The 20,663-nt window shown below is 34.0% G+C and overlaps 1 protein-coding gene across 6 annotated transcripts in view; it reads right to left on the bottom strand.

Annotated features, from left to right (window-relative positions):
- VPS13A (vacuolar protein sorting 13 homolog A) overlaps positions 1 to 20,663 on the bottom strand; it is a 114,420-nt gene that overhangs the window by 8,675 nt on the left and 85,082 nt on the right. For 2 of the 6 annotated variants that reach the window (XM_072859089.1, XM_072859090.1), the window contains exons 58-68: positions 20,395 to 20,464; positions 19,735 to 19,840; positions 16,518 to 16,631; positions 14,549 to 14,694; positions 14,346 to 14,427; positions 13,216 to 13,329; positions 12,666 to 12,741; positions 12,401 to 12,564; positions 12,020 to 12,065; positions 11,599 to 11,722; positions 10,441 to 10,555 (exon numbers count right to left, since the gene is read on the bottom strand). In XM_072859089.1, coding sequence (XP_072715190.1) covers positions 10,441 to 10,555; positions 11,599 to 11,722; positions 12,020 to 12,065; positions 12,401 to 12,564; positions 12,666 to 12,741; positions 13,216 to 13,329; positions 14,346 to 14,427; positions 14,549 to 14,694; positions 16,518 to 16,631; positions 19,735 to 19,840; positions 20,395 to 20,464 — 1,157 coding nt within the window. Of the gene's footprint in view, positions 1 to 1,486; positions 1,607 to 7,755; positions 8,257 to 10,440; positions 10,556 to 11,598; positions 11,723 to 12,019; positions 12,066 to 12,400; positions 12,565 to 12,665; positions 12,742 to 13,215; positions 13,330 to 14,345; positions 14,428 to 14,548; positions 14,695 to 16,517; positions 16,632 to 19,734; positions 19,841 to 20,394; positions 20,465 to 20,663 lie in introns of those variants that run through there. The other 4 variants (XM_072859092.1, XM_072859091.1, XR_012042069.1 and 1 more) reach the window with 4 other exon arrangements.

The raw sequence follows: 20,663 nt of genomic DNA, 5'->3' as shown, positions 1-20,663 counted from the left end.
AGTACATGCTGAAATTCTGCTGACTAATACAATTCTGAGACAACAAAAGAAATAAGAATTCATTTCCTAATTTATGTCAAGTCACCTCCAAAACATTGGAGTAATTAACTCTAGAAATAAATGTATACTTAACTGTATGCAAGAACCCACTATCACGTAGACAGGGGGACTTAATAATGCACTTGAAGTAATGCTTAGCATTTCTCCATATTCTTTTGTTTTCCCCTGAACTTACTTAATCTTTTCCTACAACTGCCATGAATATTGTAGCAGAATATTCTTTAATGGGTGATAAATTTAAAATATTGATGACAACAGATGAATCATTTTTAAAAACAGAGGCTCTGTTACTTTAACATGACTTGGCAACCATTGGATTTCTAACTTTCTGAGCAATGAGTGATTGAATTAGTGATCAAATTAAGATTGCTGCATCTTAGTTGGGAATAGCAACATGACTGCTTGCATACTTCCTATCTGTTACAAATTGGAAGCAAAAATAGATTAGTATGAACAAGTATGATTCAATAAACCCTTACTACAAACATATTGCTTCAGATATGTATGCCAATATTTAAAAACACGTACGTTAGTTCTCAATGAGGTTAAAATAGCAAAACCATTTAATGAGTATTCATCACCACTGTAAAATTATAAAGACTTTTAATTAGGCGTACCCTACAACTTCAAATTTGGCTGCATGGATAACTCCACTTTTCCAAACAGATTCTTTTGAATGATGTCTTCCCTCAAAGATGCTGATTCTTTAGTGATTAAAATGCAAAAACATTTGAGTAACAGGTTCCCAAAAGACAGCTTTCCAGAAAGCTCTCAAAGTTCAGATTATTTCTCTCTCCCCAGCTCTGCTGGGCTACAAAATCACAGCTATTGATCATGTGACTACCTACATAAGTCACTGCTTGAATTTGTTTCTGCAAGAGTTAGTGTCAGGGGCAGGATGAATACAGCAAGAAGAATGGCATTAAGAGGAATTAAGGAATTGCATAATGAGGAATTAAGGGCTTGGAAAACAGATTGTTTTATTTTTGGAAACTCCTTATCCAGACTTTGTCTAGGAGTTGCCATTCCTCCAATTTGAGTCTCTCCTTGCCTCTCATATGAAGTAGGAGCTTGGACCTAAGTACCTAAATAACAAAAAGATCGTCTCTCAAGGCAGCCTCTCGTCTCTCAAATTCCAGCACACAACATGTTGGATGGTTAGAAGACAGAGGAGGCTGTATGGGCAGAGCGCATGGATAGGATACCTGACCCAGATACCAGGCTACTGGTCTAGTGCTATGTCCTGATGGATTTTCAGTGTTAGTGGCCTAGCAAGAAAGACAGGGTAAGGGAGGAAAAGGCTGACAGGAACTTACAGAAATAACGTGTGTGGAAAGAGCAAGGGTGGTTCAGTAGAGGTAACAAATACACATCATTCCAGTTAATCTGCAAGACTCTGACAATGCCAACAATTTCTCTTACTCACCAAACACATTATAAGTATTGCAATGTATGACCAGTATCTCTCTTCTATTAGAAGCAATCACGGGGAAAAGCATTTAGCAATTTAGCCTTATTAGGATGGAGAGGATCTCTAGTCTTTCTCCTGCATCAAAGAAGATAACTTTCTTATGCTTTGCATAGTTCTGAGGTAAGGCTAGAGGGGGACTTAAGAGAGCGGGGTTACCTCTTTCTGTCTTTTCATTAGCTTGCTAGTTAACTTTCAACAAGTCATTCACCCCACTGTAACTTACTCAGTTTACTGATAATGAATTGAGAATTATGAAAATCATTATGGAAGTACAGTACTTAACTATCACACAGGTTGCAACCCTACACAAAACCTATTTAAATGTCCACCAAATTCCACAAAAAGTATTTCATCCTACTAAGATTCACAAACAAGTGATTTGCTCAGTACAAAAATACTGTTAGCATGTGGTAAGCACTGAGCTAACTACTCCCCACTGTTAGCTATGAGTCAAAGATGATAAACTCAAGTTATCTGCATTCTATAGTTTTGTAGACAACAGACGTTAATTGGGAAATAAAGCACAGGAAAAAGCTGCATAGTCCATTTGCAAAGGTAACACTTATATCTATGCCAATGCTGAGCAGTAACTGCTTCTAAATTTTCTGCCTTTAGATTTTTCTACCCCTCATTTACAATCTTTATCCCTTTTAGCATTAGGCTTGCACCTACTCATTAGGAAATACATCATAGAGGGATACACCGATTTGCTGCTGCTAATTCTTATAGCAAAATCACTACTGTGCTCTGCCACCTAAGTGGCTTATACAACTCAAACATAAAAGGATATATAATTGATCCCTCAAATATAGATGCATAAATTTGTTTTTTAAATTTTAAATGTTTAAATTAATTTAGCTATTAATTGTTTGGAGAAAGATAGCAACTTGGACCACTGTTTGGTGATGCAAAACTATGAAAGTTAACATTGATCAATCATTGTTCAGTATTAGTTTCACCACTGTAAGAAAACATATACTAATTTTTAGAACACAGCTTCTGTATTTCAAATTAAAAAAGGTTAAATAACCTGATTACTTTACTATAGGTTATGGTTCATTGACTAGACATGGAAGTTGAATGAATCTACTGAAAAAAGACACTCCAGCAGCTGTAAAATGTGAGGTAATCCAAGCACAAATCCCCTCCTTTGCAAATTATTCTCACCTGTAGTACAAATGCTTAGATGTCACTGCAATAATCTAACAGTAGATGTGATCATTTGTGCAGAGATGGATATGCAAATACGCTCAGTGTCTTAAAAATGGCATCTCTGCATTTGGAAAGATTGCTAATCACACCACATGCTCCTAATTTATTGAGGAGCAAGCACAGAGGCCTTTGACAAAGTTACAAATGACACAGAATGTAGGTAGTGAAGACAAAATTTTAAATCTGTGATCCTTCTGGTTGTAGTTCTAAAAAATACTAGTATGTGTAATACAAAAATCAGAATGTTTGATATCCTTCTTGAAGTCATCCCAACTGAAACAACATGTAAAAAAAAATACAGTGAAGACTGTTACTACTTAAAAAGTGGTTATAAATCTGCTAGTCTTCTCTCTTGATGTTCAGATTAACTTGAAGTTTTCAAATGGATTTTAGATTGCCAGTGTATTTCCTTATGAACTGATTACTGTCCAAATGTGTGAATTCTGAAAGCAATTCATTGTTGCTAAAAACTCCAATATTAAATGTATTTTTCAGCTCAAATTATAAGATGACTTCTTCCAAAGCTGTGGAATTGCTACTTTCAGCAGGCTAACCTGGTATAATGACATATTCAATCTACCCCACAGAAACATTTAATAATTCTAAGCAGTACACTTGTTAGATCTAGCTTGAATGTGTGTGAAAAAAAGGTGAAAAATTGTTAAATAAAGAAAAAATAACATGTAAAACACTCATTTTTCTGCTATGCAAAATTCTCTCCTCATCCTTTATTAATAAGAACAAACGTTAATCCTTTATTGCCTTACGCCCTTATTCCAGTTATCCTAATGTGCAATGTCATTGTATAAAAACCAAAGCTTTTGGTAGCTCCTGAATTCAAGATTCCATTCAGCCATGCTGAACAGCAACTCTGAAATCAACAGGGTTTTGTTCAAATCAACAGAAATTTGTGGTTGAGGTTAACATTTCAATCTAAGGCCACAGTATGCAGGACAGTAAAAATTAGGACAGCAGCTTTCTTTCAGAACACAAAGTTTCTATTTCACAACAGAAATATAATTTGCTTATGCTGACTGGCAGAATTATCTTGGCCAATTTTTGATCAGTTTACCAAGAGAATTCATTTGATGAGCTGAATGGAGAAACCATACTGACCTACACTTTCATTATGATGACCACATCTAGATGTTCTTTGTGTTTCCTGACAATATAACCAAAGTCCTTTGATTTGTAGCATCTGAAGTGATTACTGTATCAGCAGGGAAATGGAAAAATATTTCAATTTTTTTTTCTGTATTCTCTGTCAGCAAACAAGCTGGTGTATGCTTTGCCTAGGACACTTCTGGGTTTTACTTGCTTTTCCACCATATATAAGCATTTATGCTTCAATCACAAACAAGCTAAAATGAAACTGAGTCACACAAGCCTCCATGTTCTTCTGAAACAATTGGTGTTAGCTAGTCTCAGCCAGCTTTCCATAAATATATACAAGTCTCCTATTTGGGGATGGGCAATGGCTATGTAATTATATCCAAAGGTTGCACATTTCAGTGGTAAGGATCCTGCTCTTTCCTTTAACCTAGGCACAACAGGTTGTCCAAAGGAGGATGGATGATGACAGCCGTGACTCAATTAAGGGAGCACCAAACTAGATAGCATGCATGAATGGATGCCTGGTAAGAGTCAGGACAATGCTGAATAAAAATGAAGTTACTTTGAACTTTGGAGAGAATTTCTCTCTACAATTTTGTGAAGTGAAACCTCAGTTTTAGAGTACTTAATGATATGGATGTTTACGTTTTGATCAGAACCCAAGCCCAAGGCGGGTGAGGGAAGGAGAGAAAGGAGGAGTATAACACACTTTTCCCACGCCTCAGATGTTCTTCCTGACAGACTGAAGTTTGAATACTAAGAAACAAGGGTCTGTTTAACCCATTTCAACATTCCGCCACCTGATCTGAAGCTTACCTCATTACTAAAAAAGGATCACTGAACTGAAAGCTGAACACCTCCAATACAGTAGGACACAGTATTGAAGCATGGCTTTGAAGGACTGTCTTCGCTACAAGCTTACATCCACTGCAGCACAGTTGGGCAGCAACCTTACACAACACTGTAAAAGAGCCCTCACAAACTCACACACTATAAAGGCAAATTAAAAATAAAAAAAGTTTTGAATTTATTTTGGTTTTGGGTAGGCACTGAGCTGTGACACAGAGAACTCCACTGATTTCATAGTGCAAATGTTAATGACTTATTTTCATAAGCATGAGACTAGTCTATCTTTTAGCTTTATTCCCTGGCAGGGCAAAGAGCAGTGATTTCTGACAGATCTATAGCTCCTGTCAATTACTAATAACAACAAAGGTATAAACAGTCTATTAAATGTCAGAAATGACAGAAACTGTCTATAGTGTCCCTCTGCCCTGACTTAGGTCTACAGAGCCTCTTGAGAAAACAAAAAGACAAAAGAACCCTGATCAAAAGGCTTGTACTCGATAACATCAAAGATAAAGAGCACAGCCAATTCTTCACCTCAGTAAGGAGGAAACATACAAATTCAAGTTACCATTATACAAGTCACTAAAAGAGTAAAACTAAACACTTGGGGAAAGCTGAATAATCAACTTGTTCTGTAGCTGACAGCAGAAAACCTGAGCTGAAAGGATGGCACTTAGTCCTGGAGTTTTCAGCAACAGCACTGGACTTCAAATTCAATTCACCAGTGAAAAAGTGGGGAAAAAAATTGTGCAGCCAAAAATTAAACTATTAAAATATGTTAAACTGAAGGCAGGGCAGGGGGGGGGGGGGGAGGCATTTGAAAAGATGGTCTGTATTTTTTGATGTTAATTTAAATCCCTAAAGAAAATAATCTCAAAGTTGTTTCTTTTTGCCCTTTTGGTGCCTTAAACTAGCTAACTAGTTTCAGCTAGTTAGCTATTATACTTTTCACAGGTTTTGGTTCCATGACTTAGAGAGCAATTAAATCCTAATATCCCGGGTGATACATTTTTTTGTTATCCTAAATCCAAGTTATTTCTTTTCCCGACGTATACTCAGAGGAAGCTAGACTCAAAACAGAAACAAATAAATGACTTGTACAAAATGACTACATTTTTTTATTAATATAAAAACTTCAAAAATAGAACTATACTCCATGAAAGAGACAAAATAATCAAATGTGTATAATCGTATTTGCCAACTATACTGGCAAATTTTTTTACTGTTTTTTTTTATTGGGGGGGTGCGTGTGTGTGTGTGTTTGTTTTAGTTAGCATTCTACAACCTTTCAATCTACTGAGTGAAGAAAGAACTCTTTTTGGTTATATTGCAGGGGAACTTGAATTACTGATACCTGACCCAGAAGTAGTACCATTCATGCTAAATTTTACTTCCACATTCCGTAATGATTTGTAGAATTATAAGTTAAAAAACCTAAAAATTTAGGTCAATTTGCTGGAAGAAAAGTATTATTCCTAAAAATAAAAGTCTTTTTTTTGCAGCAATGCTTTTTCAGTCAAAAAATGATTGCATTTCTTTCTAAAGCTGATTTAGAATGAGGAAAAAATATGTTTTGTTATAAAATTGACATGCATTGTCTTGTAAGAGAGGTCATTACAGAAGAAAAACAAAATTGCATAGGATAAAAAAGAAATTCCACTAAAAAGCCAAAAAGGAAGAAGAAAATGTCAGGTAACATATTCAAAGTTCCCAAAACCCAGTAAAGTTGATAAAATACAGCAGTAACCTTTCCATGAAGTTGTACCTAACAATTTCCTAGACTTTTAGGCATGATGTGTCCTTTTTCAGGATTGAAGGTCAAAATAATTTTCTACATTCTTCAAAGAAATATCTGAGATCCATTTGTATCTGAAATACTCAAAATCCTTCCCACATTGTTTCAGTCAGTAACAAACTGCAATACAGTCTCTCAACTACTTCTGCAAGACATCCTTTTGAGATGACAGTATTACAAAATAAGTAGCAATACATGATCTGTAGCAATTCTAAGCATCAGTAGTTTCAGCTAAAACAAGCTCTCAAGTTGAGTTTGTCCCCTCTTTTAACTGGGACATTACAAGCATATATTCCTTGGCCCATTACCCAAGAGATCAGACTGTACAGCAGCTTTTGAAGGCACAGAGCCAGAATAAGCAGTCTTATGGATTTTAATGGTTCTTCCCTCAGAATTTTGAAGACAATAGACAATGAAGGACATAACATCACCTTTGGTAAATACGCAAACATTTCAGAAGCTCTTAGTGCTTTAGAGCAATTCTAATTCTTCAGATGTTGGCAGAAGAGTTAATTCTTACTATCGTACTTATTGATAAACATCTATTGCAAGATGTCTTTAAAATGCAATACAAAAATCTAAACTTAGCAACAAACCACAAAAAGAATGAGAGACTATGCAAGCATTCTAGTGAATACAGAATAAAACAATTTTTAAAGAAACAAGTAACTTGTAAAACTATATTGTAGAATTTACAATAGTGGTTCAGTGTTGGTTTTTTTTTTCCCCATGTCTAGGTAAATAAGAACTTTTGCATGTTACATATGTTTTACTACACAGAGCCTTGTACTGATATTTTCCCCAGCTGACTGTGATTTTACATAGGGTTTAGTTCTGGGGTGGATTTTTTACTTTTTTTTGTTGCTATGAAAACAATAAAAATATTGATTTAAGAACCAAATAAATTATGGTCACAGCAAAAAAAAAAAACCCACTAAATAAACCATTACTTCACACATCTAAGGATTCCAAAGGATACATAAATAAGTATTTTAAAATTATGATAAAACAAATTATAAATGAAAAATTGAAGGTTTGTGTTAATGTTCCTTTCAAAATATATGCATTTTACCTTTTAAATACTTTTATAGGCCCTTTAGTGTTTATACATAATCTAGTTCCAGGAAACATGAGAAACAATGTTGGAACAGAACAGATGAATCCATTTTAGATATACTTTAGACGTGTTTATTGTTAAAAAGAAAAGCAGACAAAATACTTTTGAAATATGAAATAAATAAAACAAAACAGCATTTTAACACCAATAATGACTGTACAACTCAGTAAAGTTTTACTAAACACATTTAAAAGCATTCCATGTAGCAAATTATAAATAAAACCTGTCAAACACTTATGTAAATGCAAAAACATTAGATACACTTGATAGAAACATATCTGGAAATAAACTCTAAGTCATGGTATTACTATTTTTTCATTTTATTCAATACTATTTTCACCTAATATCCAGTTTTCTCTATAAGACTATTTTTATTATGTTCTTTGCTCCTTTGCCTAGCACTCATCATCATACAGTTTATTTCCCCACCTTTTTTTTTTTTGCACAGTTTTAAAAATAATAATTTAATATCAGACAACCCCAAATTCTCAATGGGAATTGTAGCAGCAACATTTAATACTTAAAGGTCAAAAGAACGTGACAAAGCCATGTGTATCTGTTACAGTCCATATTATCCTAACTGTCATCATCATCACTACTATTGTGAGTCTTAGTCCATTCCCTGTAGGCCTGTCTTTTCTGAAAGCATGGTAAGGGAAGAAAAAAGCAGAAGTATTAGTTTAGAAGTATTAGTTGCCTGGCAAATTTGTTAATTAAAGTAAAATAAAACCCCAGAAAAAAAAGAAATTCTGAAGCAACATCCTAGTTTAGGACAAGTATGAGCACACGAAATCACCTATATCCTATTTCCTTTAATTAGCATATACAATCTCTAAATCACTAAAAGAAGTTTTATTCCAATCTAATCCATTAATCCATTGAAAATGCTACAACACAGTGACTGCAGTGGGGCCAGTCACCAGACCTGTATGCACATAAATAGTACAAAAGGGGAGAATAATCTTTTTTCCCTGTAAGAAAATATTATGCTGTTCAAACTGCTTCATATAGGGGACATGTAATACACTGAGTCTCATGCAAAACAAAGAAATATATCTAGAACCAGAAACATTAAGAACCAAAAACATTAGGACACTTGAGGGTAAAATAAGATTAGGACATCAAACATACTGTATCAGAAATTAATGTCTGAAAAAAAATTACGCAATTCATTATTTTCTGATTTGACTGTCTACAGGGAGAATTACAACCCTGTTTGGAGCTTTCAAAACATTTCTTCAAGAGTAGTTCTGCCTTAGAATCATCAGTAGTGAAAACTAATATGAAACACACATTTTTTTTCAACTTTAGCTACTTTCAAATGGTGGCTGCCATCACAAAATACGACAGGCATTACACAAGGCAATACCTTCACGCTATTAGAAGTTGGATAATGGAAGGTGGTGGTATTGTACTCAACCACACAACAGAGACAGATCAGAATTACATATTACATTGCAGAATTTTTTAAAGGTTTCTCAGAAAAAAACCCAAAATGCAATCATGTATAAATTTAAGAAGCAAATGTGATGCAAACTCATTAGAAAAGTCTGCTCATTAAAGCTGACTCTGTTGGCTTACTAGCATTTGCTTTAGTGGTACACTTTAAAACAGAAAAGGGGATGGAATTCATTTTCTTACCAAAAAAAGGAGAAAGATTAGAAAGTAAGTGTATGTCGTTCATCAGTAGTAGCTTCTAACTATGCTCTAGTTAAGGTAATACTGCTTTGTAACACTAGCTTTAAATTGGAGAGCACAGGTTAAAGCTACCTCATTAGAAGAAAGGCAGAGGCATGCTATTTATTATCAAAGAACTTTCACAGTCTGCTGAACTAGATCACCAGTGAATGGTAAAGCAAACATAGCTGAGATGCCCCAAATAGGACAATCCTCTTCTACCAGAAAACAAGTCACACTAATGAAACGCAGAAGAAACAGAAGACAGATTGGAACTCAACATGAAACAAACAGCTGTGGCAATTCTCAAAATAGTCTAAAAATCCTCTCCAAACACTACTTCATTTTTATCTACTTCTCCAAAAAGATTATTTTTGTATGACTTCTCCAACATTTCCCTGGCACACTGTGAATTGTTCAATGTGTATTTTTAAACTTCTGTTTACATTCATGCAATCACTAATTACTACTTTATTTCTTATGTTTGAATATTTCTAAAATGCAGTTTTACTTCTAACAGAGAAGAAAATAGAAACTTTGTCAGCTACATAACAGTTGAAATTATTTCCACTTTGATATCCGAGTCAAATTTGTTCAAATGGCAGCTGAATTATTAAAGAACAACTGCTGCTAAGCATGTTCTTCATGCAAACAGTATTCCACTTCAAAACTGTTTACATTCTTTCAATGGCTGTAGTATGACATAAATACAGCTATTTTAATTGTGTTTAAAATGCAGTTTTACATAAAACAGATTAAAATGTCACTGTTTAAAATGAGTATTATAAAATTACTGAAAGAAGTACCTTTGTGTTTATCACTCCTGTTTATCAAAAATAAAAATTAAAGATATAAACCTTTTTAATGACACATATAAACCTTTTTCTTCTTTCAAAATGCTCTGTATCTTCCACAAACCTCTACAGATATATTGGTATAAATTATGGTATCTTTCTCAAAAGTTGTATCACAGAAACTAAATCTCCAAAGTGGTCATAAGCCTAAGAAATTAAATGGAGCTTCTTGACTACCGAGTTACTAGGTAAGGGGTGGTAGGGAATTTAAGAACAGGGAAATTCTGTAAAATATTTATTTCAACGTATGATGAATTAAAATCTATGTCAAATTATCTTTCATTTTCTTCACCTGTAACATTTGACTTCCAGTTCCATCTCTTAACCTGTACGGTCTAATAACTCCATCTTCACCAAAGAAGCGAGGTGGACGCAGGCTTATCACATCTTCTGACGAATCTGCAACTCTGACAATAAAGCAGCAAATTTAAGGTATGTATCAATATCTACTCAGCTATATTTTGCAAAGGCTCTAAATTATTTTAAATACAAATTAAATCCACGTACTAGTACAACAACTGTTCTTGTCTATATATGTACTTTTGCGTATGAATAGACACCAAGCAGATATTCTATGAAACACTAATAGATTTTACTCAGAAATCTATTTCAGAGAATGATTAGTAGAAAATTAGATGGCACAGGGCAGCACACGCCTGCAATACTTAATTAGTGTCTAAATATTGTACTTCAAAACTTCAAAATTAAAAGACATTTGTGCCATACAAAACTTCTGTTCTAGTATTTTTCTTTTAAGTTCTTTAGCAGAGAAATGCAAGTGGAAAAACAAAAGAGACTGGCAATCTTATGGCAGCAAAAGTGGTCCAGCTCACTAAGAACAACAGGGCCATTAAACAGCTGTATTCAGAAGAAGTTACTAAATGCCCCATCAAAACACTTTCTCTTACTTCTTTACACATTACAGTGTGAGATAAGCTACAGCAACTGGTTTATTAAAGTGAGACTATCACAGCATTCAATACGCAGTCCTAACACAGTTCTCAGTCTGAACAACCAGGACAGATCCTGGCATGACTTGATAGTCTTGGAACTCATCTCATATAGTAGTAATAACATAAAAAGTAACTTTTGATGCAGCTGATAAGTCCTTTGTTCTTGTGTATTTGGGGTAAAAGGAAAAAAATCAGCAATTGAAGGAAGTCTGATCGCTGAGGCTTTTAAACTAGTTTCTTTAGTAATGCTAGAAATACCTGAGATTTGATGTTGTGTTTTTTAAATGCTATCAACTATGTATTTTTTTAAAGAGACACCTTTTTATTATATAAATAACAATATGGATAACATTTTTTTTCTAGTTCATCTGTATTAATGACACAGTTGAGAGTGCCAGAAACATTGACGCAGAAGTGATACAAAGACACAATGTACTACTGCTACTACTGTTGTCTGTTTCATGCCATATGTCATTCTTCATACTTATTTTACTTACTTTTTAATACCCTGAAATGTGCTGCTTGCCATGTCGATGATTCCTCCAGTAGGCCTAGCTACTGCTCCCACTAAGCCTTTTCCAACACCTTTGAAAAAACCAGCTGCTCCTTCTTTCTGAGCTCCTAAAAGGATTAAGTGCAGCAAATCATTATAAAACACTTCGAGTTTTTCTTACAGTCTTAGCAAACTTAATTGCCATTTAACTACAAATCTTATTTGATATGCAACTACATAGTGTTCTCCACACCAAGTTCATGTAAACATTTAAACTAAGTCAGTAGTGCGTTTATAGTCAGTCATATGCTTATAAACTAAAATCTTTATAAAAGAGTTTTGTAACTCAGATTCATAATGTCTCATCAAATATCAAGAATTTACCATCATATGATGAGTTAATGCATCAGAAGACCTAAACTTACCTCTTATTGGTTTTGTAACTATTCCTGTTATGCCACTGACAAAACCCTACCAAGAGATACAAAGAAAAGACATGACAAGTATGCTTTCAGATTATAGTTTTCATTTTTTACATTTGTCTTACTACTTCATTGGTGAATAGCCTCAAAGTACATGTGTTGGAGTATTCTAAAATTCACTGCAAGTTAACAGAGGTTCCTACCTTCTTTTCTACCCTCGTGTATTTTTCTTTAAAACTATCACTCAATTGTGGCCATATATTTGCAAAACCAGAATTAAAATAAAGAGTAACAACTCTTTGGTGACTATGGCAGCCTCTATATTTGTTACTCTTGCCTGCATAAAATCCATTAATCTTTTTATAATTTTTTTTTTGTCCTTACAGAAACTAATCCTTTTCCGCCACGAGTGATACCCTCTCTCAGACCAGTGGGCTGTTTATTCATGGCTTCTCTCCTCTTCTGCTGGTAATCCTCATCCATAGTTATCGCAGCTACTCCTTTTGCCATAGCACCAGTGATTCTTGATGCAGCACCAGCTAATCCACCTATTGGAAAATAAACCAAAGTAAAATGCCAATGCAATTTACAAATACTCACCTATATTGCTCACTATTAAGCATACTACTATGGCAATGCTGCAACTTACCAACAGCTCCCCCTACTAGTGCTTTAAGTCCTAGTGCCATTCCTTCTATAAATTCTTCAGGACCTTGGATGGCTCCCTAAGAGAAAAAAGGATGCATTTACATTAAGCTTCAAATAGTACACATTACATATTTTTGAATCTTACATTTTTATTGGAGCTTATATATAACAAAGAGAACAAGAGCATGAGACCAAGTGAGAAAGTGTGAAAGTGCCCATGAGAGCACCTGTGAGAGAAAGACAGACCATTTTAGAGTACTAATTCATTCCCTGAAGGCTGCTTATTTTAAGGCAAATGGAAGAAAAAGCAGATTTACTTCAAAATAAGAACTGTAAGGAACAGTCTTTTGTGACTTAAGTTAAATAGACTACTCTCTCCTTTTTATCTCACTTGAGTTTTCCAGTAGCTTTTCCTGGCACTTTCACTTTAAATTTTCAGTTCTTAATCTAAATTTAAAACCAAAAAAGGTATTAATATATCCACATTTTCAATATAATTAATATCTATCTACTTGTGCTACATTTCATAAGAAGGCAGCAGAGATTTTTACCTGGTAAGGTTCATAGAAGAATGCTTCTACTCCTTCAGATAAGCCTCTTATGAATCCAAATGGATTACCCAAGACATCAAGGCCAAGAATAAGAACATACATCTGCTTAATAGCCTAAAATAAAAATAGTTATTAGTCAACATATTTCAGAAATTACACTAAAACAAAGGCAAACAGTGTAGTATACCCAGATTAAAAAAAAAAAAGGGAAAGCAACATGAGTTTAATATAAAAAACTCACAATTATTTGGAAAAGCAGAAGTAGTTGTATTAAAAAGGATCTTACAGGGAGTAAATCATATTCAATCAGCCAAAAAAAGGTTACTTCTTACAAGCATTTCACAAATAACTGACATTAATGTCCTTGAGATTTTACAAAGCAAGCACATTACCTAGATTTCTCTCATACTACAGGACAAAATTTGGACTGCTTGCATATGCTGAAAAAATTTTGTTGAGTGTCACTGCAAAATGTTATAGATACACTGATATCAAGTGTCATTCAATTTTAAAAAAAGGTTGAGCATCTCCTAGGAGATTTCAAGTTTTCCCTCTGGGAAAACAAAGAGTCAGAGAGAAAAAGATAATTCCTTCCTGAATTAAAACCCTGTATAGGTTTTTTTCTCCTTTAAAGATGTACAGAGCACTAAATTAATATGTCCAAAGAATCCCTTATTATTAATGACGGATGGATAGAAGAGGACTAATTTTTTCATGCAAAAGTGTGTCTGCTGGATTCTCTCCACTGAATGACAGGACCTGAACAGTACACAAAGGCCAAAGAGGGATCATAATTCATATACTACTAATGTCCAGGAAAAAGCGTTAATATTTTGATGCCACTTCTGCTCTATCAGACCTGCACTGTGTTTGCTTCCACTATCCATTCCAGCAAGTTGTTTTGTTATCCATGCCACTTTTCGTCTAGTCATAATTTGGAAATGGTACTTGCTCCCAAAATAAAGGCAATAGAATCCAGCTAATGACTAATTGTTTTGTATGTGTTTATGTAACCTTTGTACAAACATACAAGGTTGAAAGTAATTTTATTTATTTTCATAGAACAAAAGCACACAGTAGCACTTTCAAAATATAAAGTTACTGAAATATTGAAATTTACTTATTCTAACCTGTTTTGAATAATGCCTTACAACGGCTGTTTGGAGCTGTTGCGTAGTACAGAAGTGATAGCTGAGTTCAAAGAATGCCAACCTAAAAAAAAAAGAAAAAGAGAAAAAGTAAGTCCTTATTATGCAGAGCAAAATAAAATCTAACATATGTAATATTGGTTTAATCTTTGGATGTAATCTTTACAATTATATTTTTAACCTACTTAAAGACAACATCTTGTACATCTGTGAGGGTAGCCCCTATACTCTTCAGCAGGAGATTCAAGGATTGAAGTGGTATCAATTCATTCTTTCTTTCTTCTTTGTTACTATCTTCTCCACCCGTACTGAGTGAAAAGCTTAAGTGTAACTAAAGGACAAAAATGAGATTGGGAAATAATATGGTTGGTTATTAGAAGTATTATATTTCTATCTTTATAATCTCTTAGATGATTTAAAAATTGAGATAAGGCATTTCTAATCTTGACTGAAATTAGACTGACTTCATAACAGAGAACATAAATACACCACGTAGGGAAATAAAAAAACCACTGACATTTAAAGTCAAACTGAATAACTGGAACCACCTTTAAGAAAACAAGAACTTTAAATTGCTTACTCATGTTTTCAGATAAGGTCTCCAGAACCTTCTAGCTATAATTTAGGTTATTAGCTTGTTTCCAAAACGTTTCTATAACTAATACCCAATATCAAAGCAAACTGAAAATGATAACATAGCATGGTGTCCAAGCAAGAATGAGAAACAACAGCCCAAAACCAAATAATTATTAACACAAGTTTTACACATGCTAAATAAACACTAGAATATGTATACAAGAAAAACTCCACCTGTGCAGACCTGAATTAACCGAAGTATTTGTTTCACAGAAATTAAGGTGGCAGAAAAACAGTCAGGAAAATTGCTCAAATGGCTCTATAGTGCACAAGCATTTTCAGCAGTTTTCAAAATCAGATGAAAAGAAGTTATGCCTGTTTCCGATTTTCTGAAGACACCACGATGTGCCATTCATTAATTTATGGTATAACAGAGCTTAACTATAGCTCATTTCAAAGATTCATAGTTCATCTTGCAGAATCATTGTCACTTAATTCACAGCTCTATATTGACTTCAAAACTGTTAAAGACTAATCTTTTATTAGAACCTGAAGACCATTTATTCCATCCTATCTCCTCCGTGTAATTTTTGTCAAATATGACAGAATACATTAAAAAACCCCTTTTGTTTACTTTGTAACAAAGTGTTCATTTTGTTATCTTAACATGTAAAGGGCATTTTACTTTTGTCAAGTCCTGAGCAGTTTTTGTAATAAAACAGCTGGAGACATACCTATGAACATCTAAATGAAGATATGCTGAAACAGCTACTAAATATACTTGGAATGAGTCAGGCTAAGCTGTTTACAAAGCTAGCCAAGCATTTCCTGGAATTACCTGTTCTAATAGCAGACTGTTTCTAACATCTCATCCGAGACTGTAAAGAGGTGAAACTCAAATCATTCTTTGATCTATTTCCCACAGGATGGAGCGGAGATTCTCTCACTAAGAACTGTTATAGAGCCTACAAAGTACCATCACAGCTTTTAACAACATCAGCTATGCAATAATCAAAAAACAAAGACCAGTAAGCTAAAAATGCGTGAGAGTTAGGTTTGGGCAAACAGGCTGTTGTTTCCATATAAGTATGCACATACTATTCAACAGCTGTACCTGAATGTTTATGGGAATGGGGAAATAGCCAAAACTAGACTTTACTGCAGTAAAAAACAAAACTGTTTTTCCAGTGAGTTAAGTAACAATAAAGCAAAAAATGTCATGACACAGTAATGCTGGCCGTATGTTTTTTAGAAATGACCTCATTCCCCAATCCACAACACACAGTCTGCACACAAACTATAGCATTTTGCAAGGATCTCTTAAATAATAAAAATAATTACTGTATATGAAGAAAGTCATGGATAGGAATGAAATAATGAACTTCTTATGTAAATATTTAGAAATATGAATGTAAACCCCATATAAGTTAGTGGTAACAATGAAAGCATTTTTCTGGGACATTATTATATTTTTTGATCACCTCTACATTTCTTCATTTCCAGTGCCTACTATCCTGCGGGAGACAAAAATTCTTCAGTTACAGAGCAAACACAGGCTGTACTGTGAAAAAGGTATACCTTAATTGGAGAGATATGAAAGTATTCATACAAGCTGATTTGTGACGTATCCATTGATGACACACTCATCAGTTCTTCTTCAAGAGATTCAACATCCTTTTTGAAAAGTTCTAGCTGTGAATGCATTTTCAAAGAAATATTACTTTAAAATTTAGAGTATATAAAACTACCATGCATTTGTCACTGAGATGCAATACATTGACTAATACTATTTATACTCTGCTGATCTTATTTTTTTACTTAGTCAACATTTTAGAGGACTTTTAACTAGAGTTTGTTTGCTGCCTTTTTTTGTATGAAGAGGAGACATATGTATAAAAAGACAATCCATCATACATCTATTTACTAGTTAAAAAAAACAACCTATTTTTATGAAAGTTCAAATACCAAGTTTTCAAGTAAAGTTTGGACAATTTTTACCTGGGTCAAACAAAGGACATACCTATATACCCTTCTGAACACATCATATAGTGCATAGGTTCTTAAATACAAAATCTAGACTAAAGACTATTTTCTGTTATGTAGAAACAAGACTTTTACGTACTCCGAGAAGACCTCCATCTAGCCCTTTTCTCTTTTCTCCTTTAAAAGATAAGAGTTCCTTTACAACCGTTTTTGAAAATTGGCCAAGTACAAAAAGAATTTTAAGATTTTTAAATAATAACAATTCTATAGTCAGAAAATACTTAACCACTCAAAGAAAATGAAGTTGTAACTGAAAATAATGTGAGAGGTCCCTTCAGAACAGTAAACCCAGGTACCATCTTGCTACCTAAACAAGCAAAACAGTCAAGGCACTAAATATTAAGTAGGGATCAAATCCTAAAATTATGCCTTGCAATTCCACTAAAAATGAAAGTGCAGAAGAAGGCCTCCTCTAATCTCTGGATTCAGTGATTCAGCTTACAATGCTGATCTCAAATCATTCATCTTTCCACTGGGAGGGGAAAGAGAGCATAAAATACAACAATGTATTTTTCCCACTACACAACCATGCATTGAAAATTAACATAATTCTTGATTATTGTGGTAGCTTGAAGAATTCACAGGTACACCTGAGATCAACAGATGTAACAGACTGTATGCCCTGGCACACTGCTGGGAACCACTAGTTTAGACTACATATTACCGCATGTGAAAATACAGCAACATTTCTGAAACAATTCTAAAGTAACATTATTAATGTTCATTAAATGTCTGCTTTGTTTAAGGAACCCTTCAAATTTCCTTATATTTCATAAGTCACAATTAGACTGGTGATTCTTACTATTTATATTTTTTAAGATGTTTAATTAAGCTTATGATGTTTAACAAAACTGGACTTACCCAGCCTTTTAAAAAATTACACCACTCAGTTTTGCTTCAAGAGTTTATAATGTCAGAAAAGACTATATAGAAATACATGCTTAGATCTTCATTTAGAGAAACGTGCCTCTCACCAGGGAGGATCCTGTTCTTTAAGTTAAAATTTTACTTAAAATTTACATTACCACCAAGAGACAAGAGTTCCTAAGTCAATAAGCAATTAATATGTTTTGCGAGTCTTTATAAAATTGTGGTGCCACTAGAGCTCTGTAAAGAACCCACAGGCTTCAAATTACAGCAACAGGAAAGAAAGATAGGATTAGGAAGAATCAACTAAATCCTCATGCTTGATAATCCCAAACTCAAGATAACCACATAAGTGTTCTGTGAACTGGACAGTACATTAGTTTTCCTTTATCACAGGCCAGAAAACAAGCTACAAACAACCCACCAAAATCAGAATCTTCTTTTTAAAATTAAACAACTCCAAATGCTTAAGAAACAGAAGTAGGAAACTGAGGGTACATGTTTAATACATTATACCATGCAAGAGTAGCATATTTACTTAGATGAAAATATCTACTGAACTACAACCCACAGCAGACAATTCTTACATCAATTTATTCTGCTGTAAACTTACAAAATTCTAACAAGATTCCTATCTTGCTTGAAATATTATTCCAGAAATTCTCTTGTTGTTATATGCTTTCTTCTAATTTTCAATTTGTATTTACACTGGATCAACTTTTTAATCTTTTCTCCTTATTTTAGTATAATCCCTGAGCAGTAACACTTTTTAAATCTCTAATGTGTAGATACGGGAAAATAAAAGAAAAGTAAGTTGCCTTTCCAGCATACCTTTCACTTGCCACAGTAAGACAATACCTTTTAATGCCCCATCAAAAAGGACCTTTTTGCTCTACTCACACAGGCAGACCTTTTATGCAAATATTTCTGGTTCATTTTTCACTAGAAGCATTTTTGAGATACAGACAAAACCACTACACTTCCTGCTAAATAATTTATTATCAGTTCATTGTCTATTGACATTCAAATTTCAATACTCTTAACAAGAGCAGCATGCCCAATATACATCCGAACTGCATTGTGTCTATACAGCTGATCACCTTTTTTGGTTTTCTTTGGCAAATTCGAGAAACTCTGGCTCCTCTGTTGCTTTATGGTTGTATCTGAAGTTTTCATTATTATTTCCCAAGCAGACTACCTTGCACTTCATATTATTATATTTTATTTCTACTGTTCCTGTGTACAAAGTCCTGTCATTCTCCCTGTACAGTAATTCAATTCCTGCCCACTGCCCTCTCCTCTCCAGTTAGTATAAACATGTCAACTACATCATCTTCCAATTTTATAATTTTGCATAAAATTACCAAAGACATTTTCACTTTCTCATCAACCTCTCTCTCCATTCCTTTTACATTCTCTTGCTCTCATGGGCAGGTAAGTTTCTGTGATTTCCTGGCTAAGATTTTCCTGGATTTTTTTTTAATTTTTATTTTTTTAAATAAGCTACATTAAGGAAAAGAGTATTATTTTCACTTCCTTCCTGTCTTGGGTTCTTAATTAACTGATCCCTCAGGCATTAGCCTGAAGAGTCTACAAAAAGAGTCTACCAAAGAGTCTACAACAGCATTAGTTTCATTCTTTTCAGAAGGTTTTGAAGCCGCCTTTGCATAGCATGCAAGATGAGGATAAAGGAAAGAGTTTACTGTTTGCCTCAGGCAATAGTAACTCTTAAAAACCTCACAGCTTCATATTAGTCGCAGACAGCATAGCAATTAACCGGTGTTATGGACACAGAAGACCAAACTGTTTTTTTCTTTTTTTAAATATCAGTTGAATAATTACAAACTTAAAATCTATTCATCTTTAAGCAACAAAAGGTTTCTACCTCTTGGTCACTCGGCACATCAGTCTGTGTAAAGAATTCAACCAGTGCATACAGGAAGCCAAGATCTAATCTGAGATCCATCTCTTGAATCAGGACCTTAAAATACCTACATGTGAAACAAAAACCAATTATTAAGGTGTTTTACGAAAATGTATAACACATAAAACTTAATCTAGGGTATTTAGGCCACTTATGTATTGACTTCAGGTGGGGATTTTTTTGTTTGGTTTTGGGGGGTTTTTTTGTGGTTTTGTTTGTTTGTTTGTTTTTGTTTGGTTGGGTTTTTTTAGGGATGCGCCATTACTGGTGAAAAGAAGGCTTCCCATCGTGGTGTAAGATAAACACATTTCTTGTAACCAGAATTATTTAACCAAGTAGCAGCATTTAACACTGTATATAGCACCGTTAAACACAGAGTTTTTTCTAAATTAAAAAAGACTAAAAATCTGCATAAAAAAGACACTTAAAAATCCTTGCTTTACTCTGCAATTACGTGGATAATTATCGGCTGAGCTTTCATCTCTCAAGTGCTCTGATCTTTCCAAGAATAAGTTGGCGTAAAATTACCTTGCGTTATGTTTGCCCCATAATAATTTTAATTTTAAAGCTTGATTAAACATAATCAATAGCAAGGGAGATGGAACATGCCAAAATACTTACTTAATATGAGATATCTGTGAATGTCCTGCAGTTCTCATGACAATACTGACATCAGTAAATGGTTTTGGTGCTATGAAGTTGTAAAATAAAAAGAGATCAGCACAGATTTTTATATGATACACATACCTTCATGTTTTTAAAATGGAAATGTCATGTATGTTCAGGATTTTCTCAATCTTGTAAAGTAGGATTACATAATGGATATGACTGGCAAACAACTAAGGGAAAAGAGCAGGAACAGAAAGCAATAGGAAGACAAGGATGAAATG

The sequence above is a fragment of the Ciconia boyciana genome, chromosome 4, assembly GCF_034638445.1.
Source record: "Ciconia boyciana chromosome 4, ASM3463844v1, whole genome shotgun sequence".
NCBI lineage: Eukaryota > Metazoa > Chordata > Aves > Ciconiiformes > Ciconiidae > Ciconia > Ciconia boyciana.
Note: the sequence above shows the minus strand (reverse complement) of the source record. Positions and strands in the feature narration are given on the sequence as shown.